The sequence below is a fragment of the Penicillium chermesinum genome (assembly GCF_028974085.1).
Source record: "Penicillium chermesinum strain IBT 19713 chromosome Unknown utg000002l:1.0-5270490.0:1.0-5274688.0, whole genome shotgun sequence".
NCBI lineage: Eukaryota > Fungi > Ascomycota > Eurotiomycetes > Eurotiales > Aspergillaceae > Penicillium > Penicillium chermesinum.
In genome coordinates, this window is record NW_026695312.1 from 1,215,646 (window position 1) to 1,242,796 (window position 27,151).

The window sequence follows — 27,151 nt, forward strand, 5'->3', positions numbered from 1 at the left end:
TGTTCCAAGCGCTAATTCAAGAGGTATTAATGTGTTTGAGTTATGATATCCTGTATCAAAAATTTGGTATGGTGGTAGGTGGCCAGGTCAAACTACGTTACAATATGAGGTACATTTTAAATTGCCCGAAGACTTAACCTGGGCCCTTCCAGAACTCGCAAGTCATTTGGTATCGTATGAGCGTACTGTACGAAATATTATACTGGGCAGAGACCTCAATGAAATGGAATTGTATAGAAGCCGATAGAGGAGTCACTGAAAAGCCGATGGTACACTGTGCTTGCTACAAAGCAATTAATCAAAATTTGGCTTACAATTGGGTCTGCATCAGGAAAACTTGGTCGAAAGTTATGTACAAAGACTTGTAAGGTAGCTTCGGTTTCAGCCTTTGATCAATTGAAGATCGAAATCCTGGTCATAATACTTAGGAGCACGGCTCGATCCGTCACTAGATAAATGCTGACATCGGTTAAGAAATTGCTCAATATGAACTTGCTCTTCAATATCCCGAATGATTTCTCTTGTCAACCGCTTATACTGATCTCTCCGAATCCTGGCCCCGTTGCCGTTGACATCCTCAGCCACATCAATGTCCGGGCCTCGGCATCCGAGTATCACTTTCTTATGAGAAGCCGGGACCTCAAAGCCACCGGGATGCAACCGAATCCAGAGGTGACAAAAGTAACATGCTGGCTTACTGCAGCCCACATATTTGTCGTCCTCAATGAATTCCAATCGCTTACGGCTGAAGTAGTCGACTATCTGCAACTCCGCATGGACACGCGTGACAAAAGCACTTGTCTGCACAAGTTTACTCGGTAAAGTAAAGCCTGACAGGAAATTGCTATTATACAGCATGGTGTATAGATCATGTCCTGAGTGCCGGAGGTGAGGGCTCCCGGAAATTTCTTGACAAACAGTGTGGAAATTCACAGACTCTGCCGGAAGATTGATAGGCGTAACAAGCGCAGATGGGAGGATTTGGACTTTGATTTTTCGTAATATGGGTACTTTCAAGTAAGCCGTAATTATCGTCGAAACTGCATATTCATGTGCCCCAAGTCGCCCAATGTAATGGGTCAATTCTGCTATATCTCGATGTTCCGATGCTTTCCTCTTCAGCTCATCGAGCTTCCCCTCGCGGCTATGATAACAAAGTGCCGATAGACGTTGCAGATCGGTTTCAACTTTGATTGTTTCGATCCAAGTTAGAATTTCTTGATCTGAAAGAGATTAGCGTGACTATTTTGCACCGTCAACCTGCCTCCATGCTTACCCCTGAAAAGGATCCTGATGTCCTGATCACATTTCTTCAGGTGGAACAGAACTTTCCCATGGTAATAATTCAATCTCTGGCGACCCAGATCAAGGGACTCGCGCAGTAGTTTCCTTTTCTTCATACCATGATTTTTTGGTGTGATATCTTCCAGGTCTCGCAACATCCTCTCCACGAAATGATGAACCCTGTCAAGGATCGGCTCATTTGCAGCAAGATATAAACGACCTTGAACTCCATCTTTGCAGTAGAACTTGCGTATCGCCGCCGCAGTCACGGTACCTCCCTTTGGGTTGATATCACAAAGATATGAAATACTGTCAAGGAATGAACGGCGCAATTCTTTTGTGGTGTATCGAGTGTCGTCACCCTTTTTATCCCCCCGATCAACTCTGCCTCGCCCCTGAAACTCGTCAAGTGAGTGGAGGAGATTTAGATATTTGTATAATGTGACTTCATCGTTCTGTAAGTCACCCGAACCACGTAGCATGGCTCTAGGAGCCTTGGGACTCCTTTCCCTCCCAGCTGCGGTTGAACTGACATATCTGCTAACTCCCCTGGCTACAAATTAGCGCTTATCTTTCCTTTGCGAGGTGTTTCTTTGCTACTGCAATCACTATTTATGGAGCGAAGATTACGTTCCTCGGACACGTCCGCTCAAGTTTCTGTTTTCTCGTTCGACGTGGGCATTGATGGAATCAAATGGAAATCCAAATTCAAGACAACGCACACATGCATATTCACGTGAGAAGACTATTTGGGACATTTTGCTCGAAAAAAGCGAAAGCTGCAATTGGTGCCATTTCGTTCATGATACCGCCCTTTGCATAACTACCGTGGCTTCCGCCCGACCACGACTGTATCTTGCAGCCCTCGCCCCACCACAATCGAGATGGACCGCGGGAGCCGGCCCTCGGTCCGCTCCTAGACGATACTAGCGTCGCAGCTTCGAATGCAGGTGTCCCTAAGCCGAGATCTACTATACTGAACAAGGAAATTCTGTAACTTCGCTGGCAACCTGTGAGAATCCCATAGAACCCCATAGAACAGGTAGAAGACGGTCATACCCAGGGGCTAGCCCACTACGGTAGCACATTGAATCCACTCTACTTTGTATCGAGGAATATATGGGGTTGCCCCAGGTAAATTGGATCTTGAACGATCCAAGATTACTATAGTGGCCAGATAGAAGCTGGCCTGCAAAGATCCGACCATCATGACAAAAACATCAGTCCTCAAGATCTCCTTAAGAGCGCCTGTGGCCTCCCAGAGCCGTGCTGTCGTACATACGATTCCCGAACACTTCGTACACATAGCTTCTGAAGTGAAGCTCTGGCTTTCCGTCACTTACCCCATTCACCCAACAGGGTATCTGCGTGCGTGACTCATATGTACTACGTAGTTAACTAAACTACATCCAGTCTTGCCCACTTTCGGAAAGAAGACCAGATCCGGGTTAACGCATTGCCCATAAAGCTTGAGACTTGAAACTCGGGCGCTTTCCCCCTTTGGGGGAAATTAACGATACGGGTTTGCCGGTATATGATACTGCAGGTAGGTTACCGCCTGCTCTTTGGGGGTAAGGGCCCCACAATTCCTTGGCGAGACTGTGAGACTCGGACTAACAGTTGTTCCGGTTGGGGTACCGGATCCTTTTTGCTGATCCATTCCCAAGTGGGAATGATGGACCCCACTTTTCCTTGGCGAGACTGCGAGACTCGCATTAACAGTTGTTCCGTTCCCAGTTGGGAATGATCTCGGCGTTTGTCCGGTCTTTATGCATTAGGATGGACGGCTGTCCGGTCTGCTAGCCTCGTATCGTCCTCCAGTACACGTGGATCCTATCACTGTCATTTATGTATAAAACCGAAATGCGCTGCGTCTCGAGTCTGAACGATTCGACGACGATAGTCAACTGATCAACAGAACACGTGTTGGGCATCTATTTGCCTTTGGGAGTTTGTGTTGAAGTCGCAGGGTATTTCTATCCCGCTTCTTCCTCTGCTTTTCACTTTCATTTTTCATCTCTGGACCGGCTCTCTCTTCGATTCTTGAAAGATCTGATCTTTTTGTACAGTCCCTTATCGCCTCTTTTGACTATCAAGCTTACTTGGTCAATCAATATGCCCCGTCCTTTGCTTGATCGGAGGGAGCGATGCTGCGGGATGGTGATGGAGTTCCAATGGAGTCGCAGCAATCACAATGGGAACAGGTACAGACAGTACCGTCGGTGTTATAGGTGTCGAAGGCTTGTTGCGGATGATTGGATGGGCTGGCAAAGAGAGAATCCCCTTTGCTATTGCCGTTTTCCAAGTCGCCAACAACATGAGGAATCGGGCGATCATTGGACTTTGCGATGTCTTCGCGAACGATGTGGTTTTCGAAGACCAGCCTGGCAAAGACGAGGCGGATCAAAGAGAAAGAATAAGCGTTATTGATAATGCTGGCTTGCATCTCGATGCAGATGTGGATGGGAAGAAGCAGAGGAATGCTGTATTCTGAATCGATAACGGTCTGTTGCAAATTGGTTGGAGGATTCATACATGTGCTTTCAGAGCTATCGATGTGGAGGATTGGGCAAATTGACTTGCATTGCTTTCCAAAAGAAGACTATCAGTAGGTGCTCTATCAGTAGGTGCTCTATGCTATACTCTTACAGGCGTTGTATTTCTCGATCTTGAAGCCAGGTCGGATCGAAATCCTCAAATAACCCCCCTGGATCTCTTAATTCTGCCCTCGTCGCCGTTTCATACATGCATAAGTCCTACCATGTATCCAGAAGGGTTTTTTGCACAGCAACTTTTTCAAGGAGAAGTCAAACTGGATCTTGATGGAAGCAGTTCCTTATAACACAAACGGGAAGGTATTAATTGATGATTTGAAAACCGAAAAAGGAAAATGAAAAAAAAAAACAACCGGACGCCTGTTTTTTTTCATCCTTTCTCGATGTTCCAATCTAGCAAACCCTTGTCAACGACCCCAGAACCGGCGCGGGCGCCGGGCTGACGGCCAAATTCGCCGGCACCGCATCGAAACGTCCCCAGTACTTAAGAAATGATATTATGATAGAGCGTGGGCTTTCCATCCTCATATCCATCCAAATTTATTTCTAATCCTTATCGCCTATCGAAATGGCCGACATCAACGAAAAAGGGCCGCAGTCTTTGGACGCGACTAAGGTCTTTGATGACTCCAATGGGCACGTAAGCTCCGGAGATTCCGTACCAGACACTTCGAAGGAAACCGTTCTGGTTGAAGACGAACGAAACAAGTACCGGTCAATCCATGGCGTCAAAGTGAGAATCAGATCGCGCAGGGTATGCTGGCAATTGCTTATGATTCCAGTGGTTTTTGGCCGTCCTGGCTATTTTCTCGTCTGTTTTCCTTTTCGGGTTGGACACGACTGCAGTAAGCTCCGAGTGCAACATTGACTTTCTGAATCTCTATTCAGTCGAACTTGTGGTTATCAGGTTGCGGATATTTCCCCTGCGATGATCAGTCGGCTTGGACAGGCTGATTTGCTCCCCTGGTTGAGCTCGGGCTATGCATTGGGAGCCATGAACATTCTTCCTTGGGGCAAGTCATTCGGTGTCTTCAATCTGAAATGGACCTATATCCTCACTGTTGCCTTGTTTGAGGTGGGAAGTGCCATCTGTGGTGCGGCGCCGAATATGACGGCCTTGATCATTGGACGAGTGATTGCGTACGTCTCGTTCTTATTCCTGTCTCAACGTTGCTAATCAGATGACTAGTGGAGTTGGAGTGGGTGTCCACCGAACTGGGGGGATTTCTCTTGGAAAAGGCTAACGAAACCAGGGATCGGGCATGTATCTCGGTTGCATCACATATCTCGCTGTGACGACTAGCCCTCGGGAAGGGCCGCATTACATCGGGCTAGTGGGATTCGTCTGGGGTATTGGGACAGTCCTGGGACCAATCGTATGATTTCTTGAACCTCGTTGGTACAGGGTACAATCTAATTCACGCAGGTCGGCGGTGCCTTTGCGGATAGCTCAGCGGGCTGGTGCTGGACCTTTTATATTAACCTCTTGATCGCCGCCCTGTTTGCCCCCGTTTACTTCTTCTTGCTCCCTAGTATCGATGCGCAGCCAACGGCGACTTTGATCCAGAAGCATAAGCAAGTGGACTGGGTGTCCATTGTTTTTCTGAATGGATTCATCGCATGTTTCGTCATGGCCATCAACTTCGGAGGAGCCGTGTATGCGTGGAATTCCGCTCGAGAAATTGTTCTCTGGGTCATGACGGAGGTCATCTTCGTCGGGTTTCTCCTTGTGCAGTATTTCCATCCGCTTGTAACGAAAGAACAGGTTCTCTTCCCCGGTCATTTGCTGAAGCGCCCCCTCATGCTCAATTTGACCGTTCAAATGTTTTTGTCATCAGGCGTGCTCCAGGGTGCTATTTGCTACATTCCCTTGTTCTTTGAATTCGCAAAGGTATGCTATCGCTCCCTTCTTCACTCTGGGTCTACGTCGAGTTGGACGGCCGAATTCTAGTCGGATGCAGCCCTCGAAGCCGCCGTGCGACTTCTACCTTACGTTTTCATGCTTGTCGCTGGCTGCTTGATCAACGCTGCGCTTATGGTCCAATTTGGATACTATATGCCCTGGTACTTCGGCGGAGGTGCGCTCGTAGTAATCAGCTCCGCATTGATGTGTATGTTCTCAAGTCCCTGGAATGTTTGAATACGCGGCACAGCGCTGATGCCCTGAATTTTGACCAGGTACTGTCAATGCACATACCTCCAACTCCACCGTCTACGGATACACTGTGCTCATGGGAATTGGTGTCGGCTCCTATTGCCAGGCAAGTTACACTGTATCTCAGCAGCTGGTACCAATGACCGAGCTGACCAATGTCATTGGCTTGATGAGTATCTGTATGTCAATGGTCATTTCTTTCGAGCCTGGAAACCGGAAACCCATACTGATGGATTTCTTTGCTAGCCCAGTTCCTCGGCATCCTATTCTTCTTGGCTATTATGGGCACCTCCTACCAAAACCTTGTCATCGAGAAGATTCACAGCATTCTGCCGAATGCTAGTGTTGTCGATGTCCGTCAATTTATCGCTGGAACCAGCTCCTCCCTCAGCGCTACCTTGACAAGCGCCCAATCAGCCGCGGTGGTAAATGCAATTGTAACTGCCATGCGATCGGTGTGGATCTTGCTCGCTGTTGCAGGCGGCATTTGTGTCATTTTGTCTCTCTTCCTCGGGGTATGTTCTGATAATTTCAGTCCTCACGTTCATGAGCCATATATTGACTTATGCTACTTGCACAGAAAGACAAGCTTTTCACTAAGGACGGCGCCAAGGGAACCGCAATCGCAGCATAAACGTGGCATTTCGGTTGACAATGGTCATCAAACCTTAGCCGCCAGATACTTGTCCATTAGATTTCAGGGCATGCCTGGGATACCCAGATCATGTACAGACTTGCAGCACGTATGAAACTGTCTGTGATTGCAACAGGGTTCAAATGGGCTCTTGCCATTGGAGAAAGAGAAGAAATAAGGATAGGATCTTCGGTATTAGGAGGGGACTAATTGCCGTAGATAGATGTATGACTTATTGGATGTTTACATTATAACACACAGGACATGCAGCAAAGTTTTGTCCATCCCACCTCATATGTCTGCGAGTAAATACGCTTTCTATGTATGACCAGTTATAGCCTTCAACAAAGAACGCAACCCGTTTTTTCCTTTTGTGGAGATGTCTCCCAGACGCCTCCAAGTTAGTAGCAGCAAACGCCAACAGGTGGCAGCTATAACTGCGCCACTTTTCTCGACAAATTGTTTCTCAATCTATTAATCGCCTTGGCTTATTTTCCTTCACAGAAAGTTCTTTCGTTCTTCTGCGGCGAAAGTCGCCGATGCGGCCAGTTTTGCCGGGGTCCAATTACTAATGGCTCTTTTTGTTTCCCTCACATGGCCTTCAGCTTGGGGTTGCGAGGTCACCTACTTCTTGATACTTCATTATCATACCTACACATTCCGTTATTATCAACTTGAAGCTACCAGTCTAGCGATCGGCCCCCTGCAGATCCATCCCTTTACTCCACTACAATCCACTAGCTGGGATGTACTTGTGTAGCCTCTGCTCGAAGCCATTCAACCAACGTACGTTCATATTGTCACTCATCTCAGCTGCTACTAACTGAGGACCCCCCAAAGTCACATAGCTAATCTCTTTTTCAGAGTCCTCCAGGAATCGGCACTTGGAATATTGCCGCCAGGCACAAGAACGACCTCGAGTGCGAACTCCGTCGTGTCGCGCCTGTAGCGCGGCCAAGACCAAATGTACAAGCTCACACCCATCATGCACCCGGTGTCTGCGCCGGGGCATAGAATGCGTATACGAACAGCGACCCGGCCGGCGGCAGCTACCCAAACAAGGCGGCGCCGATGAGCGCGTTTCCATAGAGTCAGTCATCATTAATATAGACGATAGCAGTACAGAGAGCCTGGCGGCCAATCTAGACCAACTGGCGGATGATTTGATTTGGGACGGACAGTCGAGTTCTACGGACTTCCTCATGAGAGATCCAATCCTCGCTGTCCCCAAGAGCACGAAAGCTGTTACCCCGACGATGACTCCCGCACCGGTGGTAGACACCACTCCTGACTTTTTCGGCTTGCAAGGCTGGGACACGGATCCATCGGAGCTACTCGCTGCACTCACCGCGCCAAAGGTCTCGCCCTTGGCTGATGCAGGGTTTCTTACGCGGTTACCTATTGACGATCCCATCGCACAGCGGCACGCCGCTTATCTGATTCAAATACTGCGACCTTTTCCGCAAATGATGGCCCGAAAAGCCAGTTTTCCACCCTTCATCCATCAGAACTGGCACCATGGAGATGGGCCTAAAGCACAGAAGACATTGCCCGAGCCGATTGGTAACTGCATGAGAATCGCACAGATGTTCGCTTCCAGGACACCGGATACGAGAGACTTTGTATGGAGTGCTATTAGGACGGAACAGCGGCGACTGATGGTCCAGGTAAGCCTTCTTAGTATTCTTTTTGTACGAATTCACCGAAGTTAATGGAGTTCACCCAGTCCGAATCATTCGGGCCGGAGGACTTGCTTGCCTCTATACAATGCTATATTATTTATATTATCATGCGCGTAATCGATGACGCGGCATATCATAGCGAGCATGACCTCGATATGCTGCTAACCTTCGCAGTATGTTGTTTTTTCCCCCCTTACTGTTGCTTCGTATCGAGTGTTGAGAGCTCTGCTAATAGAGATGCAAAAACCAAAAAGACTCTCTGCAGTCGCTTCCGCGCACTTTGCCAAGGCCCATTTAGTCTTCCAGAACAAACACACCCCAGCCGGTGCTGGCCGGACTGGGTATTCGCCGAATCTCGGCGCAGGTGCGACGATTCCTTTAGACCCCCTTATTTTCAACTACAGGCTATCCTAACGAAAGTAAATATTAGGGTCGCATGCATTTGGTTCCTCATCGGGCAAGTCGTAGTCACTAAAACGGGTATCCCTTGCGACACGTCGGAAGAATACCATTGTCTTCCCCTGCAGGGTGGCCGATCCCTATGGGAGAGTCGAACAAATCAAGGATGGGAAGCGGAGTACAGCGCAACGCAGACAACTATCCGGGGGAGACAGCTTACGTATTTTGGGGACTTGATGGAGGCTCAGAAGGCGAACAGTGACCCAAGCATGATTCAGAAGATGGATTCCTGGAATGCAGAGGCTGATACACTGGGATTTATGCTTACGCTAGCTACAGCAATGGTCTAGATGGTAAATTAATATTCCGAGCATTTGATGGTACATATGTGTGTTTTACTAGCCTCGATCCGAGATATACCACCCGGTCAAAAGTCTGTGTGCACTCGGCCCCATTACCATCACCCTAATAACCACCCACAATTTTATTTCTTCTCCTACACCTCCCCCATGGCATAGATCACTATCAATCTGGTATGATATTTGAGCAAAACACTAGAAAGATCTATACAGCGAAAGATATTCAGGTTTCGTTTAAAGAGCACAGGATATACATTAAAAATTGGCCTGTATACTCACCTGATCTCACTCTTATGAAACTGGTCTGTAGACTACTAAAATGTTAATTTTTTTCTATATTTAATGACCTTATATAGATAGGAAGATCTGAAAAGGCCCTGGCTTATTTTAAAGAGTGTATTAATACTAAGTATAGAAAGAAGGATGGATAGATTGTATACGAACTAGGGTTATTATACAAGATATTAAGCAAGAGAAGTCTGTATATAAACCCGATTATTCAATACATTTAATTTTGCTATGATCCAATAAATATTTGTGGTGTAGGATATGTAACCGTGAATATACATCAGTATTTGATGGGGTAGGTGAAGCGGTATGCACACAGACTTTTGCCCCCTATTCATTGAACGAGGCCGTGATGAAAATTTTTAACATGGAGCCAGACTCTATTAGTATTCCGTTCGGGTTCAGCAGTAAGTCTCTCACCGTAGCCAACTCTCGAGATCTGGATGTGGTCATTGATTCGAGGGAAACAGCGGGATTCCATCAATTCCATAGCGGCGATCCAGCCCTTGATGAGCTACAGAACATGACCCTGGTGGGTAATGGCCGGATGCTGGCAGATGAGGAAACACGCGTTATTACTGATCAGGACCTAAATAATTCTAAGTACCGGTCAGCATAAGCGCATGGCTGAGACCTGGGATTAATATGATTTTCACTAGTTGCATTTAACTTTCAGCTGGTCCCGCTCAGCTACGGATATAAATGACGTAGAGATGGAGGGTGGCTAATTTGTTTCCAGGCTTACGTACAGCCTAGGTAGGCTAAGAACTGATCATTCGATTGGTAATGTGGCACATGTTGACTACAGTCTCATCTAGAATCTATTGTACCCTTCCTTCCTTTCTCGCCTGAACACAACACAATTCAAAGGCAAGTCTCTCCCCTAACTCATCTCATCTGAACCTTCACCCACACTCTCCTCGACCTCACTTCAGCATTCTGACTTGCAAGTCTCTCTCTCCCCTCTAAATCATCTCATCTGAACCTTCACCCACACTCTCCTCGACTTCACTTTAGCATCGTGACTCCCAACCTCGCCATTTTCGGGAGCCTCTTCTTACAATTCTCTGTCTTACGTCCAATCCTTTACCATGGAGTCTCTATTTACTGACAGTACCATCAGCGCCAACGCGATAGTCACTTTCAGAATGTCAAACAGCAACATTTCCGGCGCTTTTACATCCAGTCTACCTGATAACCACATAGTTCAGGTGTTCAGCTCCATGGAGTGTCTCCGTGCCGCTGCAAATGATGTCTTTTCATCTCTTGATAAGCAAGAAAGCACAAATCAATGGCTTCTTGTCTTTGGCCTCTCCAGTACAACCATCAAACGCCTCGAAGATCATGATTGTCTAGAGGGGATCAATTACCGGTTTCAGTGGGAAGGCACAAGTGGCTTGATAAAAGTCATCCCAACCGTCCACCATGAATCTGTCACCTCAAGGCTTATGTTTTCTTTGAATGATGCTTTTGCTAGAATAGGTCTGGACTGGCGCGACGCAGAATGGGTTCGTGCTGCCACATACAAGCCGAATGCTACCAAAGGCAAAGAGGCCGACGATGCCTTTGTCCCGCCCTCCCGTTGCACGCCCGACTTAGTTCGATAGGATGGCCAACCCTTGTCATTGAGACCGGGATGTCGGAGAGTTTGAGTCAACTACGCGCTGATGCAGCAACCTGGTTTACAATGTCAAATGGCAATGTCAGAATTGTGCTGGTGGTTGCTATCAAAAATAGCCGAGTTGATATTGAACAATGGCAATTGGCTCCGACAGGAGCGCCAGTGCCTCTCACTCCGGTCTATATCGCCTCCCTCTGTCGTCAATCCCCAAACTTGCCCCCACTATCCCCCCAGATTCCGGCTAGTCAACAGCCATATTGCGCGCAGGAAATAGTTATCACACCACAAGGTGTGACTGGAGCTCCCCCCTAGTCTTGCCTTTCGAAGCTCTGTACGATAGAGCCCCAGCCCGAGGTGAAACTGACATCCTCATTACTATGGCAGACTGTTTGAGGATTACAAGGAGGGTTTGGTGAAGAGGTTCGAGGATTACGAGGAGGGTGTGGTGAAGAGCGTAAGAGCTATGTGCCTGGGTGGCGATGCTTTAGCTATTGCTATGTTGCTTTTTTCCCCTTCTCTCTTTTAAGGTGAACCAAAAGAATGACATGAGCTACAACCCAAAATGAAGAATATTATGTAGTATTAGCGAGGGTACAAAAATGAAGAGAAAAACTAAATCTAGCGGTGTTCCCCACAGCGAAGACGGTCAATCCTAATAGCGAGTCGGAAATATCCAAAATGAAGCCGTAGAGACGACTTCGGTGGCGATTGTTGCGACCCAGGAGCGACTAAGAAGCTGAGGAGGACAAGGGACACCATGAGCTGGGGAGAGGGCGGGGTGGAAGCTCGCGGGAATTGTAAGCGGACGTGGCCTTGGTGCCAGGGTCCAGATGTGGTGGTGGGGCTGGAAGTTCCGAGTCCCAACGTGGACGACTGGGACGATTAAGTTCATGCGACTTGCGATGCGGGAGGTGGTTCTCGTCTTCAGCCTGCTCAATGATTGGAATGGTGCTGGTGAGGAGGAACAAGGGTGCTGCAACAATCCCCGGAAAGAGCGCGGCGATGCCCTTGGATTTCCAGCCAGCCAAGGTAGGAAAAAGTGTGCAGACGAGGACAGGGAAGGCTGAAGGCCACAACAACTTCTTCAGAAATAGCCGGAAAGAGGACCTGTCGCCGGTGACGTCGCTAAGTCCGTCATGAAAGAGCAACTGTTCCGATGGACTCGCTGCTGAATTTGGCAGACGAATACTAGATAAAGGAGATGATGGAGATAATCCATCAACGAAGAGGAATGCTGCGGCCGCACTTTCTGGGGTAAGTGCAGAATAAGGCCTTGTAGTTCATCTCGAGGCGATACGGGACGTGGGGAACGTTCATGAGGTGCCCCAGTTTGATAATTGGGAGTGTTGAACACATCTGGCGGTGTCAAAAAATCCGGTGTTTGAGAAGCTCCTGCACCCACGGGGCTTTGGCTCCGCGAAGGATACCCCGACAATGATGGAGAGGCTGTCAACGCTGCGGTGGTATCTATGCGGGAGAGTTGAGGCTCAGAAGGCGAATAGTGACCCAAGCATGATTCAGAAGATGGATTCCTGGAATGCAGAGGCTGACACACTGGGATTTATGCTTACGCTAGCTACAGTATTGGTCGAGATGGTAAATTAATATTCCGAGCATTTGATGGTACCTATATGTGTTTTACTAGCCCCGATCCGAGATATCATTGTGGTCTGGTAGTTTATTCAAGAACACCACCCTAGCGGGGAAAGATCCACCTTCCGATGCTCTCTTCCTCTCTTCCTCTAGATCATGTTGACGAGTCTTGCCATCCCGAGCTTTCTTGAAATGTAATTTTACCACCTTTAAACCTCTTGTTTCGTCTTGTGACAGGACTAGATTATAGACTCACCAATATACTCTATAATTCTTACACTCTGATTACAATCCGCAAGCGTAAACTAGCAATTGTCTCATACTCAGAAAGTCTCGAAGAGAATTCGTAATTAGTATCATCCGACAGGGGATCTAGTGACTCGATGGCGGGTATATTCGTGATCGACCGCACTTGTTGCGCAACTTTTGGCGAAAATTATTCTATCACCCCTCAAAATACACATGAGGCCCTAGTCACATCGTTTGCAAAGACTCTTCAAAAATGGCGTAATATTCCAATCGGAGATTTGATTATTGGCCATCGGTGGCTCTTTGGCTGGATTCGTGCTTTGACAGCATGAGTTACGCCGTGATAATATACTTTATCAGCGGGGTTCTGGCGCCATCGAGAATATCACAGCCGAAGAATCGGCTTCAATTGAACTCGACAACGGAGTCGGCCGTGAATTCCAGTGGTATAAATACTTCGTTAAGTAGGACTCGTAGATAGCAATTAGTTAAACAGCAATCCCAGTTTTACACAGAGTTGAATTACCATCATTACTATGGCTCCCTCCATCGCTGAAGCAGCGACCTCCATCGTTCCGGTCGTGGAAAGCAAACTTTCCACGAAATCCGAACGAGAGCCCCTCCAGCTTTCAGGTGCACTGAACAGCTACGAGTCCTTCGATGTTACCCCCATCATCGGACGAGAGTTCCCAAACGCAAACCTAAAAGATTTGCTGCGAGCGCCAAACTCGGATGAACTCCTCCGCGATCTCGCGATCACCAGTCAGTGACCTCTTCCTCGACCACAGCCCGAGATACATCCCAGATCTAACTTCCAGACATCCCTACAGTCTCCCAGCGCGGTGTAGTCTTCTTCCGCAAGCAAGACGACCTAGACGACAACCTCCAAAAGGAGCTCATCCAGCGCCTGGGCGAACTCTCCGGCAAACCCAGCACCTCAGGCCTCCACATCCACCCCGTCGCCAATTCTGGCCGCGAGCACGGCGTGAAGGACGACGAGATCAGCGTCATCAGCTCGCAGGGGCGCGAGAAGCTCTACACCAGCCGCAACAAGCGCAAGCAGTCGTCCCGCCGCGAATGGCACAGCGATATCACCTTCGAGCCGATCCCGAGTGACTACACGCTTCTGCGGCTGACAGAGCTCCCCAAGACCGGCGGCGGTAAGCATTCCGAGTTCTAGTTCTCGGGGCCCTCGTGCTCGAGTGTCCAGGGGGGGAAATCAAGATACTAACGTGGGACCAGATACGCTGTGGGCCTCCGGGTACGAAGTGTACGACCGGATCTCGAAACCGTACCAGCAATTTTTGGACGGGTTGACTGCGACATATGCGCAGCCGGAATTCAATGATATCGCGGACAGGAATGGCTTCAAGATCCACCCCGGTCCACGCGGCGCCCCTGAGAATGTGGGCGAGGTGTTGACGGCGCAGCACCCGGTTATTCGGACGAACCCTGTGACGGGTGGAAGAGTGTTTTTGCCGTGGGAACCCATGTTCAGAAGGTTAATGGGTTGGCCGATGAGGAGAGTGAGCACTTGCTGAAGTGGTTTGTGGATCTTATTGTCGAGAACCACGATTTGCAGGTTCGCCACCGCTGGTTGAATCCGAATGACCTGGGTACGTGAATCTCCTTTCAGAGACGCTGAGTGGGATTGCTGACGATGAGTAGCGATTTGGGATAACCGGTCGGTGTACCACGCTGCGACTTGGGATTACGAAGGGCTTGGGCCGCGGACGGGTCATCGCGCGGTTGGACTTGGGGAGCGGCCATATTTTGATCCTAAGAGCAAGAGCAGAAGAGAAGCGCTGGGACAACTGCGAGAGACTGTATAAATCAAGAGAGGAGAAAGTCTCATAGTGAATCATGGAAGTTCAGGTTTTTTAAATTCTGTATTCTGTCGTCTTTGTAGATTAGGAGGCACAATCCTGCGCTGCCTGAGTATGAACATTGTATCGCATCCACCAGTGAAGAAAAGAATGATTGAGTATGTCCCTGGAAATGTTGAATTTGCCTATCAAGACTGATATGCGCAAATGCGACTATTGAGGTAATATGCGGTATGTAAGCCTGATGGCAAAAGCATACGGATCATCCAAAAGAAACACGTGAAATGACAAGCTCTATACAGCTTTATTTCTTCTGGCCGAGAAGAGGCAATTTGACGGTACCCTGGTCACTGACGGGTCCTGAGACGGGCGAAGGACCAGGGGTCAACCCAGACTTGCTTTGGCGCTGGATGAGGCCGTTCGTAATGCCCAGGACAGAGTCAACAATGACAGCATCGATACCTTCCGCGACTTGGTACTGCAGGAATTCTTGTTAGCATTCGGTGCGAGGGGGCCCGGTGGACACAACAAACTTACGTCGACGTTGACACCGTCGTTGTTCAGTGTACCGTATGACACACAGACAAGACCGGATTCCTTGACAATGCGGACAAGGCGGGGACACAGAACAAGAGGCTCTGCTTCACTGACAATTCCCAGGAGGTTCCATCGAGAAGCAAATCGAACTGCTTCCTGAAGACTGCTAGCACGGATATCGCCGACCGGAGAGCAGCCCGCATCAGTAAGATAGAGGACGGGGATCGAGGGCTGCTTGAAGGAAAGCAGGAGACAGATATCTGGGTTGAAACTGGAGAAGATGATATCACGGCCAGTGCCAAGGTCATACACCATCTTAACGATTGTGTCCACGTAGGAATTCATCTCAATAGCATAAGGGTCCATTTCCTCCTCTTCGGTCTCGAACAGCATAGGGTACTCTGTGGCGATCTAAGTTAGATCGACATGTAGCTGCTCTTTAAGGGGCACTAATACTCACTGAGTTCGATGTTAAACCCGACTGGGGTAGGAATCTTCTTAAACAGCTCTTCGAGCGTGGCGAAGGGGGCTTGGATATGCGAGCCACGGGTATTCCCCTTGTAGCCCTTCTTCTTGAAGTCTCGCGTGTGCTTGATCTTCTCGGTCAGTTCGGCAGGATCATATTCAGATCCTCCGACAGACATTGATCGTTGCCGAGTGCCAACAGTGACATTGCCTTCGGCATCCACCCCGTCCGGCAAGACACTCTTGTGGCGGCCTTTGCCAAGCTCCAAGAACTGGTCGAGGGTCATAGTGTGGACCGGAGCATCGATGCCCGTCTCACTGACGAGGAAATCGTGATAAATAACAGGAACATGATCCTTGGTCATTTGCACGTCAAATTCCACATATGATGCACCCAAGTTCGCAGCTGCAATGAAGGACTCGACCGTATTCTCACCCAGTTGAAGGGAGTTGCGAGTATTGAAGTTCTTACCCAAGCCGCGATGGCCAATCACCATGGTGTTGCTGACAGTTCGCCAGTAGGTTTGCTTTCCTGTGATTGACATCTTTGGATGCTTGAATGGAGTGATAATCAAGAAGTTGAACGTGACGGAGCCAATGATTTCCAGGGTATTGGCAGCAACGATAGGAACCTTGGAGTCGCCCTTGAGACTGATACGATCAGAGCCCACGTGAGGCTTGATGCTAGAGAGCAAGGCAACACCCCGGCCAACAATCTTCTCCTTCGATCCTGAAAAGGTGGGCACAAGATCAAACATCAGCCGAACCTTACTGGGATCACTGGTGTGGAAAACAATGGGCTCGGTAGAGATGTTGTCCTGGACAGGCAGATCGATGATCTCGGGCTCTCCATGAGCACCAGTAGCGGTGACGACCAAAGATAAAGCGGTGTCCAGTTGGGTGGCGTGCGCATTTTCCATGGGAATCTGATCGAGATTTACGGTCTCGAGAGGTTTGCGCGGGTCCATCGTTCCCAGGCTGATAAGAACCATGGACTCATCGGTGAGATACCGATGCCCGAATGTCTTGATAAGTTCAGGGACCCGTGGCGCAGGGCTCCCAGAGGTAGGGCCTGGTGCATTCGAGCGTCGGTCCATCATGGAGGACTGTAGAGGAGGGGATCCACTGGACGGGGACGGGTAGAAGCAGGTACTACCAGAGACTCCGCTTCCTCCTGAGGAGGGCCCGGGCTAACAGCAGCCAGACATCTCGCGATGTCGATATGGCCTCTGAGAGCGGCGTGCTCCTTGGCGGTCCAACCAGAGGAATCAAACCGTTCCAAGTCGGCTCCAGCCTCAATCAGCAATTTGGTCACGGCTAGGGAACCGTCAACACAAGCGATAAAGAGAGGGAGACCAAGCATACGCTCTTTTCGACCAGCTCAGTATTCGCCTTCTGGTCACTTGATCCCTCGAGAAGGATGCGAGCACATTCAGCGCGGCCAAAGCGAGCTGCGACGTGCAAAGCAGTCTCTCCCTGCTCGTCCTGGTAGTTGATATCCACACCGGCATCAACGAGCAGTTTCACAATATCGACAAAGTTCGCCTTGGTCGCAAGGACTAGGACGGCGCTAGACTTGGAAATGTTTTTGCGCAGTCGGTCCCCGGAGCGATTTTGGGAGTGTTCAGCGTCCAAGAGATAACGAGTTGTCTTGGGGTGGCCTCCAACCACACTCAAGTGGAGTGGCGCCCATCCATCGTTATCCTGCCATAGAGGGCCATCGATCCCCTCACTCACATCGAACATCTCCCATTCCTTCAGGCGTTCGATGATGACTTCACAGACAACCTTGAAGCCATACTGCGCAGCATAGTGCAAGGGGGTACGGCCAGATATATCTTTGGCCATCAAAGCTTCGCGCTGGTTTGGGCGCATCGAATCTAGCAGATGACAGAAGAGGGAAACAACAGGGTCGTTGTGTTCTAGCTGCTGCTGCATATGCTCCTCCTTGACAACTGAGCGCGGAGGCTGCAGAGTGGGAGGTGCTGCGGGAGTGATGTATCGCGAGGTTTCAGAAGGGAAGTCGAGCACCAACGAGGCTGTTGAATCTGGGTCATTGACCGGTTGATCCCGGCCAAGTGAGATAACCAGGCGATGCAGGCAGTTTCGCCGATTGATATCGTCATCCTCGTCAAGTGTATCGACTCGATGGAGCAGCAAGGTAAGACAAGCGCGGGCGCGATGCAGAATTGAGCGTTGAATGAGAGTCTTGAGGACCTTCGAGTAGATCCCATCGCCAGCGTCATCGGCAGCCGCCTTCAGGGTCTCGAGGAGTTCCAACAGCACGTGAGTGTCATCTCTTCGGAGGGCTTCGTCCACGGACATGAGGACAGTAGCGGGAAGGTTGAGGAAAGGTCTCGCACCACCCCGTTTCAAAGACAAGGAAGAATGTGTTGAGCTAGCGTCGTCCATAAGCTTCTCATCGGCCTTGGACTGATCCGTTATTATAGCCATCCAGCTGTTGATACGGTCTTGGGCCTTGATGGCACGGGCATTCGAAGCGAAAGGAGCAGGGTCAACCTTAGTCTCCAAATAGCGCTTCTGAGCCTGAGTGCCGACCTTCTTATCCAGCTTCTTTGTGACCTTGACAAAGCCTCGGCGGTTGACCTCACCATACCACTGTAAGCGGCGAAGGTGGTAGCGCAGATCCAACAAAGCCTCATGCAGGTCGTGTCTGTCCTCCGCATCCAATGTATGATGTCCTTCCATCGAATAACCATAGCGGTCCTCTAAGAGCTTCAAGCGGCGGGCATACTCGGCATATTTCTTGTTGTAGAAGTAATCGACGTCCTCGACGTTTCGGTCAAGAGAATAGAAGAAACCTATACGACCAAAAACAAAGAGCAAAGAAGCCAGGCATCGTCGTTAGAAGGTACACGAGGGATTTAGGGTGTCGGCGACAAAACATCGCGCTTACCGGCCAGGTCTGCCTCTTGCCCCGCCTTGACTTGCTCGGCCGCCGCTTTGATGAGTTTCTTCAAGGCTTTATACTTGATGTAATTGGCACTCCACTCGGGCACAGTGAACTGCGGAAGATTGCGACCGAACTTCATGGTGAAGGCGTTTGCTTGACAGATCAATGTCAGAGCAAACAGGACTTATCCAACGTCTCAGCCTCTGTGTTTTTTTTTGAGTTTTTCCTGTCTTTTTTTTTCTGCCACCTCGGAAGGAACAAAGAATGCCCCCACTTGATATGCACAAATAAGACCAATTGCTGGAGGCCGTAACAAGTAACAAGTTACTGTTCAAGGGTCAGGTGAGGAAAGGCAGCTCCATGGAGAAGAAAAGATGGGAAAACTTTGAAGGAGTAGGCGCATCGGCCGTTTTACGTCGTAGCTCGAGCCTGCGAATCGACCTTCGGTGGAACAAGTGGGGGGAAGCGGTGAGGACGATCAGGGGTGGTGGGGTGGGGGACGAAGAGATAGGATCTTCCAAGGGCGCTTTTTTTTCACGTTCAGGAATGGGATCCAAATGCCGAGCTCCAGTGCTATAGTGGGACTCGGCTATAGATCCAGTCCAGGGAAATCGGGATGGACGAGAGCCAAATATGTGAGGCACGAGGTTGAACGAGCCGGAGTCGTGCTCGCTGGCGTCGAGGTGATTTGTCGGGCCAGACCTGTGATTTCCCGCCGCCTACTTCATAGAGCATAGCATGAGATACTCATCAGCTCCATGATTTGCGCTCTTTCGGGGCCCTCTGGCCAGTCTCACCAGTCTGGATATCCAGAGTATTCCATGGGTAGCCCTGGGTATTCTCGGCGATAAGGCGGTCTTCCTGTACGCAGTAAGCTTCCGTTGGCCCCCGAGAGCCGTACCCTCCGTGCCACCAGGGCGATAGTGGCCAAATTCCCGGCCCACAGGCTGTCGGGGCTGGACTCAAGCAGCATTTCCCCAGAATGGCCCAAAGTAGTCTCAGTGGGGATCGAGCTGAGAATGGCGCCTCGTAACGGTGAGCGCACTGGCGGAGGTTTCGACCCACCCCGAGGGGAGAAGAAACGAGATTGTCACCTATTTTTGTCTGTGGGTCACTAAGCTGAGCAAAGAGTCCCAAAAGTACACTCCAAGCGATCATAGATTAGGCAGGTTTAAGAAAGTACGGGAGATCCAACGAGTCAAAGATACGATAGGTGCATTGACTAATGCACGGTGAGGTAAACGGCGAAGGCTTCCTGCCCAGTCACAGGCCAAGAGTCTCGTACTTCGATCCCTTTGAACAATTAGGAAACCCCTCACAAGACCGTGTTTTAAGTTCAATCTAAATCAATTTCAGGTCGTTATATTCTACCGCTATAGCAAAATACCCAATGCGAGTTCATAAGTCTGTTGTCAAATGCGCCAGTTTCAAGCCACGGTGAACGCCTCCCATGAGGAACGATTGGAAAGAAAAGAAGAATCAAATTCAGATCGCTAGCCCAACCGATATGTTCATGACCATATAGGGAAAAAAATTCCGGAGCCCCTAAAAAAAGAAAGTAGAAAATCGTAAGAAGAGGCTGAAGGACGCACGAGTTTGATCTCGTGGCCAGCGAAGCCTCGAAGTAACTGCAGCGCTTCCGAGGGAGGGAAAGCAGAAGCATAAAAGGACAAAAGGGTGAGTACAAGAAGACAGGTAGAAGTCTACTTCTGTTGCCCCACGAGTGGCTTCAGCGCCTCAACGGCAGCCTGTATCACGGCAGGATTTGATGTTTTCTTGATGCACTCAGTCAGGACCTCGACACCACCAGCAGCTCGGACAGCTGTCTTGGCTCGAGCGCCGATATCACCGGATGCTGTGCAAGTCAGGTTCTGCACACATACTGCACCACGGTGAAGAATAGGTTCATCGTCCTCTTTGCACATTCCGAGCAGGAGATCCACCCCGCGAGGTCGGTCCAGCACTGCGGCTACCGCCGCATCGTATCCTGTCAGCATGGCCATCGCTCCGCCAGCAGCGCGGCGGGTGAGTAAATCATCTGCATCGGTGAGAGCCAGGAGAACGTGAAGCCGCTGTGCAGCACGTTTCGAGCCATCGGCAAATTTAACGATGCCGGACTCGCAGGTCATCAGATTGCACACTAGCTCACAGGCAGCGCGCTGTACACGAGAATGACCAGAAAGGAGAAGGTCTTCGATTGCAGGCCAGCCTTCCCGGACAGTGAGTTCCGCGGGCGAGTCATCAGTAGGATGAGACGCAAGATTGGTGAGAGCTAGGAGACTCTCAAAGACTGGCAGAAGATCACGAGGCTGATCGGCTGAGAAAGATGCCGTTTCAGGAGATGTGAGAAGTGAAAGGAGGGGTCGCACAGCAGAAGTAGCCTGAGGGAAACCAGACGACGGGAAGACGTGTGATGGGTCAACAGAGATGAGAATACGTGCAAGTGCATGTGATGCGTTCTTGGTAGTCTCAGTGACAACAATGGCATCGCCCTGTTTAGGGATAGCCAGTCCAAGCAACAGCTTCACAGCACCCTGCTGAGCCAGAGTTCCGCGCGATTTCTGTGGTCTAGTCAGGGCCAACAAAATTTGGGCTGTAAGGTCATGAACGGATGGCATTGCGAGCTTGCCACACTCCACTAGGAGACTCATTGCTCCCGCTTGTATAACAGCGCCACAGCGGGCAACCACAGCATCCTCTTCATCAAGCGGATTTGGAGCAGCCCTGGCCTTGCCGGTAGATGCATCCGCGTAATCCTTCAATTGAGACATTTTCTTTTGCTCATCCGACAAATTGGGAGGAATTTAGTAATATTGAAGATGATCATCAGTCCACCGTAGAGAACAGAAGAATTGGTTGTGTGCTTCTTCAAGACAGAGATCAAATCACGCATGAACGAAGGATCCTTTGCCAACTGCTCTTTAACGGAGGGATTGACCGACGAATAAGCCAGTCCTTCAATTGGATGAGCGATGTTTTCGGTCTTTGACTCGGACATCAGTCCCTTGAATCGCTGCACCAACTCAGAAACCCCGGTGTCCGCATCTTCCACCTTGCTGATCTCAGCTGGCGGTTGGACTGTTTCGGATGCCCGAATCTTGGCTAAGATGACAGCGGCCAATTCTGAGCCTTCATCACTGCCGTTGGTCAGGCTGTGTGACAGCCACTCGGAGAAGTTCTTGGTAACTGCTTCTCTGCAGGGCCGGTTTACGCATGCAGCGTTGAGCAGCTCAAGCACTGCGATCTCGACTTTCCTGCGCTTTGCATCTCGTGTCGCTAGAGACGTCAAGGCGCCCATGAACTCCTCCGACAAAAAAACATTTGCTGCTGCTGCCTGGGCTACTGGAAAGACAGCGGCCACGGCGGAGAAAGCAATGACGTAGTCATCCAAACGGCCCTTGGCTAGTATCGTCAAGACCAGCCCAGCGAATTGCTTCTCGCCAGTTTCTTTGGCAGCTTCTAGGTATTTCGCCGTCGCCAGCGTAGCCTGGCTGCGAAGCTCGAGTGGCAGTCTGTGGTCCAACGAAGTCAAAATGACCTCGAAACTCTCCTCATCAACCAGATGCTGCAGCTGCCCCGCGTCCACAGCGAGCAGCCTCGTGATACCTTTCAGAGAACGACCATCTAGATCGTGACCCGATTCCATCAACTTCGCCAGGAAGAGTTGGAAGAGTTCACTTTCGCAATGGCGGCGCGTCTCCTCGGAGGGCCACACCGCCGGGTCCAAGACCACAGTATCCAGACAAACCGCCGCGCCATCGCCTCGGTCGTAGATCTCGTCAAAGAATGTCGTCACAGAGATCTGCAGTTGGGTTGAGAAGTACTGGCGGACGCTCGCATTCTGCCGCACCAGGCCCGAGATAATCTCGTCCTGAGTCTCCGAAAGAGCATGGGCGCGCTGACTCAGAAGCAACTTGAGACAATCCAGCGCAACATTCTCTGGGGGGCTTCAGTCCGTCTGTGCGCAGATAGGCCACGGCCTCTTTACCGGCGGACTCATCCTGGCGCGTTGTGTAACGTTGACAGAAGTCGAGGAGCGGGTGGCCATTCCCCTCTTCCTGTTGGATTTTCAGAAAAGCCGACCTGACTTCCGGATGTTCGGGGGCGATGGAAAGAGCTTCTCGGAGATTCCTTGACGCAGCCTGTGGCGATGTGTTAGAATATGCCATGCGATTGCGATCTCAGAGGGCGAATTCCATGTATGACATACCTCTTTGTGACCGGCGTCGACTAGTTCGACAGCCTCTCGAGCCAAATGGATAGCGCGATCGTTACCCGTCGGTAGAACCATTGCAGGGTTGCTCAAGAGCAGCCTGCAAAGATGATTTGGGGTCGTTGGAATTCGTAGCGATTTGGAAACAGGGAGTGGCAGGATCGCAGCTTATCTCTCTCACTTTTTTTTTCCTTTCGGCGCGGAAAGGCGGAAAGGAGGGGCGGGGGTGGGAGAGAAACTGTGGAAATGTGTCCCGATTTATCTGATGTTACGCTGATGCGCCCGTGAAGAAAAAAAGGGAAAGGATAAAAAGCAAGAACCTCTGCCTACTAGTACGTTCCAGGGAGTTCAAGGTATACAGTGTACGGGGCGAGTTGTAGCATGCCCAGCATGCCTCGTATTACAGGCCCACCCCCACTATAGTAATCTTTGAGACTAGTACCGCTTGGCCCAGCTGCATAATCGAAGCCCCGACGAAGCAGACGAAACAGGGGTCATTGATTTCGGTCACTCAAACCCATTATCAATCACGATAAGACCCAACCACAGGCCGTCGCCCTCGCACGTTGGACGCGGATCGGCATAACTGGGCATTTTCCGGATGCCCTCTAAAAGCTGCAACTGCCTGTTTGTCCTTCCGCTTCCCGGCAGGGCATTCTTGACTTCTACTGCGTTATCTACCCCCAACGCCCAGCACCAGCCTAGCGCGGCAAGCCCGCAAGGGCCGGGTGGAACATGTCCGCTGGCCTATCAGCGATAGTATCATTTGTCCACTCCCATAGACTCCTGCATACGCAGGTTCTGAAGGACAACCCCGCCAAAGTTGGCAGTGTTCAGGGTGAAGGGCGACCAGGAAATCCCATTATTGGGTTGGTCAAGGGATAGTGCTTGGCTTGGCACCTCTTGGCAGATCCTCTGAAGAAGATCCCAGTAGATCAGCACGGAGTAGATCCTCCGGAGTCCCGGCTTAGGGGCGTTCCCTTGAAACGACCCAGGTGACCGTGAGGGAGACGGTCTCAATGTCCAGAGTACAAGTATATCGGCGGGGGCGGAGTTGTTTCCACCACTACGATCGTAGAGTCTCGGGGTGGGGTCCGCTGCCACACCTTTTGCCCAGGTATGATCTGCAACACAACGATCCCTTAGGGCTCTTGGCCATCATCTTCTGGGTCTATAATTTTTTCTAAGCCTTGGATTGGGCCAGTCCAAAGAAGGCGATGGGGGCCTCAGCTAGGCGGCTCAGCTGAGCGGTTCAACCATAATCGCCCCCCAGGCTCCTAGTCCTAATAATTGATTGATCTTAATTCTGAGAAGCCGCCAAGGTAGGGGCTATTTGACGGAAAGCTAGCCCGTTATAGTGTATCATCAAGTACAATAGCGAGAGTCCACTAGTACCATCGAATCGCCCATTAAATTACATACCCGGATACGTTCTTGATCATAGTGTCGGTGGCCTGCAAGCTATTCACGTATATCCGAGCTGCTGCTTGTTACTGGTAGACGTCCTACTAGTAACACTACTCATAGCGACGGGCTTTATTGTCTGTGACAATACCAGGATCGTTGCCAACTTCTAGCTGGCCTAAGGCTGTTACATATGTAGCGAGCTTCACTATCACATCGAGTCTAGACCAGTGAAATAGTGCACAGAGAATCAATGTATACACTGTTCGAAGCCAGTTCATTCCATCCCCTAAAGGGCGTCCCGCCAATAGTACTTGGGGCGCCTAAACATCCCATTATGTACCAACCACGCGCAACCAGGCTGACATAAGGCAGAAGCGACCTAGAAGGCTGATTGGGCAGCTGTCTTTGAGCTGAGAAGTTCTTTAATAATAGGCGTCCGTGTCTTGCTGGCAGTGAGACATTGAGCAAAAGGCCTGATCTTAGGCGTGCCTGCTTGCATACCATTGGGCTTGTGTACAGCATCAATAGATATAAAAGCTCGAGTAGTTCTCAGGCTAGTCATCCCGACAACATCGCCCATCTCAAAAGATCAAGAGCCTCGCATTTCTCTCAAAGATTCCCTTAGCCGAATTCTAATCATCTATCAACATGAAGGCTGCTATTATTTCCTCTCTGCTTTTGGTCGCCGGCGGCGCTCTAGCTCAACCGGCAAAGCGATCTGGACAGGACGTTACTTTTAGTGAAATGGAAGCAAGCCTTATCTTTGGAGCTGGGCTGTTGTCCTTCCAGCTCAGCGACCCAAACTACGGATCCACATCTCACTTCACCACTACCTGGTATGTCCATGCTATACTAGGATTTGTGGGAACAAGACACACTAAAGCCATCAATTGATCAGGAACAACCAAACGGCTCCAGCTATTGCTGAGACCGACGACAAACTCTACACCGTTGAAATCACGTCTGGCGCGGACACTATCGATCCTCTCGAGTTCACGGTTAAGCGTGTCGGAGCTACGGAGACCATTGAGCTTATTCTCAGCGATGCGGGGTCTGGGAAGGTCTGGGGCTGCTATCCAGTCTCGGGTGGACAGTTCTGCCATGGAGCGCCTACTGAGAACTGGACCCCTTCCACTTCCTGAAGCGGTTGCTATACGGGTATTTGTACGAGATATATGAGGCTGTCGGCAGCTAGTTATATGTTTGGATTTGTCAACTCATTTAGTCAATTCAATATCACCAGCAACAAGGTATCTTTTGGATGTCAACTGACGGTCCCGCAGTAGCATTTGTACATCTCAGGTCCGCCTGCGTCTACTTGTACACCTGGGCAAAGAACGTTCGATCGCGTCTGCCGATCATGAGTAGCCAAACCGCCACCAATCAGTCTGCGGGATCGCTTATCACCCCGTGACTGTTATCGCAGAGCTCAGTGATTCGTTCCCCATCCACCTTCTCAGTAATTTTGCTTGTCCTTTATTTGGAGCTTTCTCAAGACGAACCGAGGCCAAAGATTGAGGATCGGATCGAGCTGGCTCATGACCTTGGCCAGCTCACAATGAGCCTCTTCCATACCTGAACAGGATCAGCTAGAGCACCATGGATACCATCGATGCCTCGGAGCACTACGAGCTAGGCACCACCGGTTTGTGCTTCTTGTGCCCTTTCAAACCCAGTGTGAACTATATATTGATTGACGCAACATCCAGAAATTGCGCCCTCTCTTCTCACTGTTATCATTGACACGAATCCCCATGCTTGGGCCACCATTGAAGATGCCCTCCCATTCTCGAAAGCCGTCGCGAACATATTAGTCTTCATCAACGCCCACCTAGCCTGCAACTATGCGAACGAAGTAGCTGTCGTTGCCTCCCATCTCCAAAAAGCCGCATGGCTCTACCCTGTTTCCCACCATAGCCAGAAACCCGCAGATCGTGATGGCGACGTGGTCATGAATGGCGATAGCAACGGTCCACAAACGAGCAAATACCGCTCATTTCGCCTCATAGAAGAACAGGTCAATAGGAGCTTGAAAGATCTCCTTGATTCAACAAGTAATGATGATTTCCGGAGCAACACGTCTACAATGCTAGCGGGCTCGCTCACCCTGGCACTTAGCAACATCAACCGGCGCACAATTGCGTGGGCCGAGGAGCATGGTGGCACAAAACCAGACGAAGTCGCAGGTGACGGAGGCGGACTGGCTACTGCGAACGGAAGCGCAGCTGTGGAAGATGACAGAAGTCTACAAAGTCGGATCCTCATCGTGTCAGTGAGCGGCTCCAGTGACTCGGCGCACCAGTACATTCCCATGATGAACAGTATCTTCGCCTGCCAGCGGCTTCGTATTCCGATTGACGTATGTAAGTTGAGCGGTGATGCTGTCTTTCTGCAACAAGCATGTGATGCTACCAAGGGTGTCTACATGTCTCTTTCGGAGCCGCGGGGATTCCTCCAATACCTGATGATGGGCTTTCTCCCGGATCAACGCTCGCGAAGACATCTCGTGCTTCCGACGCGAATCGACGTGGATTTTCGCGCGGCGTGCTTCTGCCACCGCCGAGTCGTCGATATTGGATTCGTCTGCTCTATCTGCCTGAGTATTTTCTGTGAACCCCCCGCAGGAAATGAATGTTTGACGTGTGGATCTCCTCTGGACGCAGGGAACTTAGGGGGCAAAACCGGCTCTTCTTCCGAGAAAGAAGAAGAAGAAGAAGAAGATCCCCCGAGTAAATGGTGGTTCGGCGGATGGGACGCCAATGTCGGTGCCTGCGACTCCGACTCCAGGGCCTTGAATATCATCATCTTAGATCTATTCAATGAAGGGTGGAACTTGCACTAAATTACAAGGGGAAAGTTTCAACGCGAGGAGAATTATGACCAAGTAAACTCAAGTTGGCACCGGGCAAATGAACTGTATTCTAGTACTTCTAGGGAATCACTGAAGGACAAGAGATTTGACGCCGAAGA

At 50.2% G+C, this 27,151-nt stretch overlaps 12 protein-coding genes across 12 annotated transcripts; 7 read left to right on the top strand and 5 right to left on the bottom strand.

The window, feature by feature from the left end:
• Positions 1-381: 381 nt before the first annotated feature.
• On the bottom strand, positions 382-1,766 carry N7468_001245 (nucleic acid/nucleotide deaminase domain-containing protein; the record flags this gene model as incomplete). The annotated part of the gene is made up of 2 exons (XM_058470542.1): positions 382-1,223; positions 1,277-1,766. 2 exons carry the CDS (start codon positions 1,764-1,766, stop codon positions 382-384), a joined length of 1,332 nt encoding a protein of 443 aa, XP_058333683.1.
• Positions 1,767-3,478: 1,712 nt separating this feature from the next.
• On the top strand, positions 3,479-3,778 carry N7468_001246 (uncharacterized protein; the record flags this gene model as incomplete). Its single annotated transcript, XM_058470543.1, has 1 exon — positions 3,479-3,778. The coding sequence occupies one exon, from the start codon at positions 3,479-3,481 to the stop codon at positions 3,776-3,778; it is 300 nt and encodes a 99-aa protein (XP_058333684.1).
• Positions 3,779-4,407: 629 nt separating this feature from the next.
• Positions 4,408-6,628, top strand: N7468_001247 (uncharacterized protein; the record flags this gene model as incomplete). Its single annotated transcript, XM_058470544.1, has 10 exons — positions 4,408-4,572; positions 4,622-4,684; positions 4,747-4,979; positions 5,029-5,038; positions 5,093-5,215; positions 5,266-5,730; positions 5,791-5,950; positions 6,018-6,173; positions 6,241-6,509; positions 6,575-6,628. The coding sequence occupies 10 exons, from the start codon at positions 4,408-4,410 to the stop codon at positions 6,626-6,628; spliced, it is 1,698 nt and encodes a 565-aa protein (XP_058333685.1).
• A 746-nt stretch (positions 6,629-7,374) lies between these two features.
• N7468_001248 (Zn(II)2Cys6 transcription factor domain-containing protein) lies at positions 7,375-9,059 on the top strand (the record flags this gene model as incomplete). The annotated part of the gene is made up of 4 exons (XM_058470545.1): positions 7,375-7,414; positions 7,493-8,295; positions 8,337-8,483; positions 8,715-9,059. 4 exons carry the CDS (start codon positions 7,375-7,377, stop codon positions 9,057-9,059), a joined length of 1,335 nt encoding a protein of 444 aa, XP_058333686.1.
• Positions 9,060-10,504: 1,445 nt separating this feature from the next.
• On the top strand, positions 10,505-10,963 carry N7468_001249 (uncharacterized protein; the record flags this gene model as incomplete). Its single annotated transcript, XM_058470546.1, has 1 exon — positions 10,505-10,963. One exon carries the CDS (start codon positions 10,505-10,507, stop codon positions 10,961-10,963), a length of 459 nt encoding a protein of 152 aa, XP_058333687.1.
• A 742-nt stretch (positions 10,964-11,705) lies between these two features.
• N7468_001250 (uncharacterized protein) lies at positions 11,706-12,333 on the bottom strand (the record flags this gene model as incomplete). Its single annotated transcript, XM_058470547.1, has 2 exons — positions 11,706-12,102; positions 12,224-12,333. 2 exons carry the CDS (start codon positions 12,331-12,333, stop codon positions 11,706-11,708), a joined length of 507 nt encoding a protein of 168 aa, XP_058333688.1.
• Positions 12,334-13,355: 1,022 nt separating this feature from the next.
• Positions 13,356-14,651, top strand: N7468_001251 (TauD/TfdA dioxygenase family protein; the record flags this gene model as incomplete). Its single annotated transcript, XM_058470548.1, has 5 exons — positions 13,356-13,581; positions 13,650-13,979; positions 14,062-14,202; positions 14,223-14,435; positions 14,488-14,651. The coding sequence occupies 5 exons, from the start codon at positions 13,356-13,358 to the stop codon at positions 14,649-14,651; spliced, it is 1,074 nt and encodes a 357-aa protein (XP_058333689.1).
• A 298-nt stretch (positions 14,652-14,949) lies between these two features.
• Positions 14,950-18,700, bottom strand: N7468_001252 (glycerophosphocholine phosphodiesterase; the record flags this gene model as incomplete). Its single annotated transcript, XM_058470549.1, has 6 exons — positions 14,950-15,123; positions 15,183-15,583; positions 15,643-16,753; positions 16,804-16,941; positions 17,013-18,469; positions 18,565-18,700. 6 exons carry the CDS (start codon positions 18,698-18,700, stop codon positions 14,950-14,952), a joined length of 3,417 nt encoding a protein of 1,138 aa, XP_058333690.1.
• A 1,564-nt stretch (positions 18,701-20,264) lies between these two features.
• On the bottom strand, positions 20,265-22,852 carry N7468_001253 (UNC45-central domain-containing protein; the record flags this gene model as incomplete). Its single annotated transcript, XM_058470550.1, has 4 exons — positions 20,265-21,335; positions 21,407-22,500; positions 22,550-22,703; positions 22,772-22,852. The coding sequence occupies 4 exons, from the start codon at positions 22,850-22,852 to the stop codon at positions 20,265-20,267; spliced, it is 2,400 nt and encodes a 799-aa protein (XP_058333691.1).
• Positions 22,853-23,536: 684 nt separating this feature from the next.
• On the bottom strand, positions 23,537-24,761 carry N7468_001254 (uncharacterized protein; the record flags this gene model as incomplete). The annotated part of the gene is made up of 3 exons (XM_058470551.1): positions 23,537-23,915; positions 24,197-24,254; positions 24,683-24,761. The coding sequence occupies 3 exons, from the start codon at positions 24,759-24,761 to the stop codon at positions 23,537-23,539; spliced, it is 516 nt and encodes a 171-aa protein (XP_058333692.1).
• A 68-nt stretch (positions 24,762-24,829) lies between these two features.
• On the top strand, positions 24,830-25,323 carry N7468_001255 (uncharacterized protein; the record flags this gene model as incomplete). The annotated part of the gene is made up of 2 exons (XM_058470552.1): positions 24,830-25,017; positions 25,080-25,323. 2 exons carry the CDS (start codon positions 24,830-24,832, stop codon positions 25,321-25,323), a joined length of 432 nt encoding a protein of 143 aa, XP_058333693.1.
• A 457-nt stretch (positions 25,324-25,780) lies between these two features.
• On the top strand, positions 25,781-27,023 carry N7468_001256 (TFIIH/NER complex subunit TFB4; the record flags this gene model as incomplete). The annotated part of the gene is made up of 2 exons (XM_058470553.1): positions 25,781-25,826; positions 25,891-27,023. 2 exons carry the CDS (start codon positions 25,781-25,783, stop codon positions 27,021-27,023), a joined length of 1,179 nt encoding a protein of 392 aa, XP_058333694.1.
• Between the last annotated feature and the right edge of the window lie 128 nt (positions 27,024-27,151).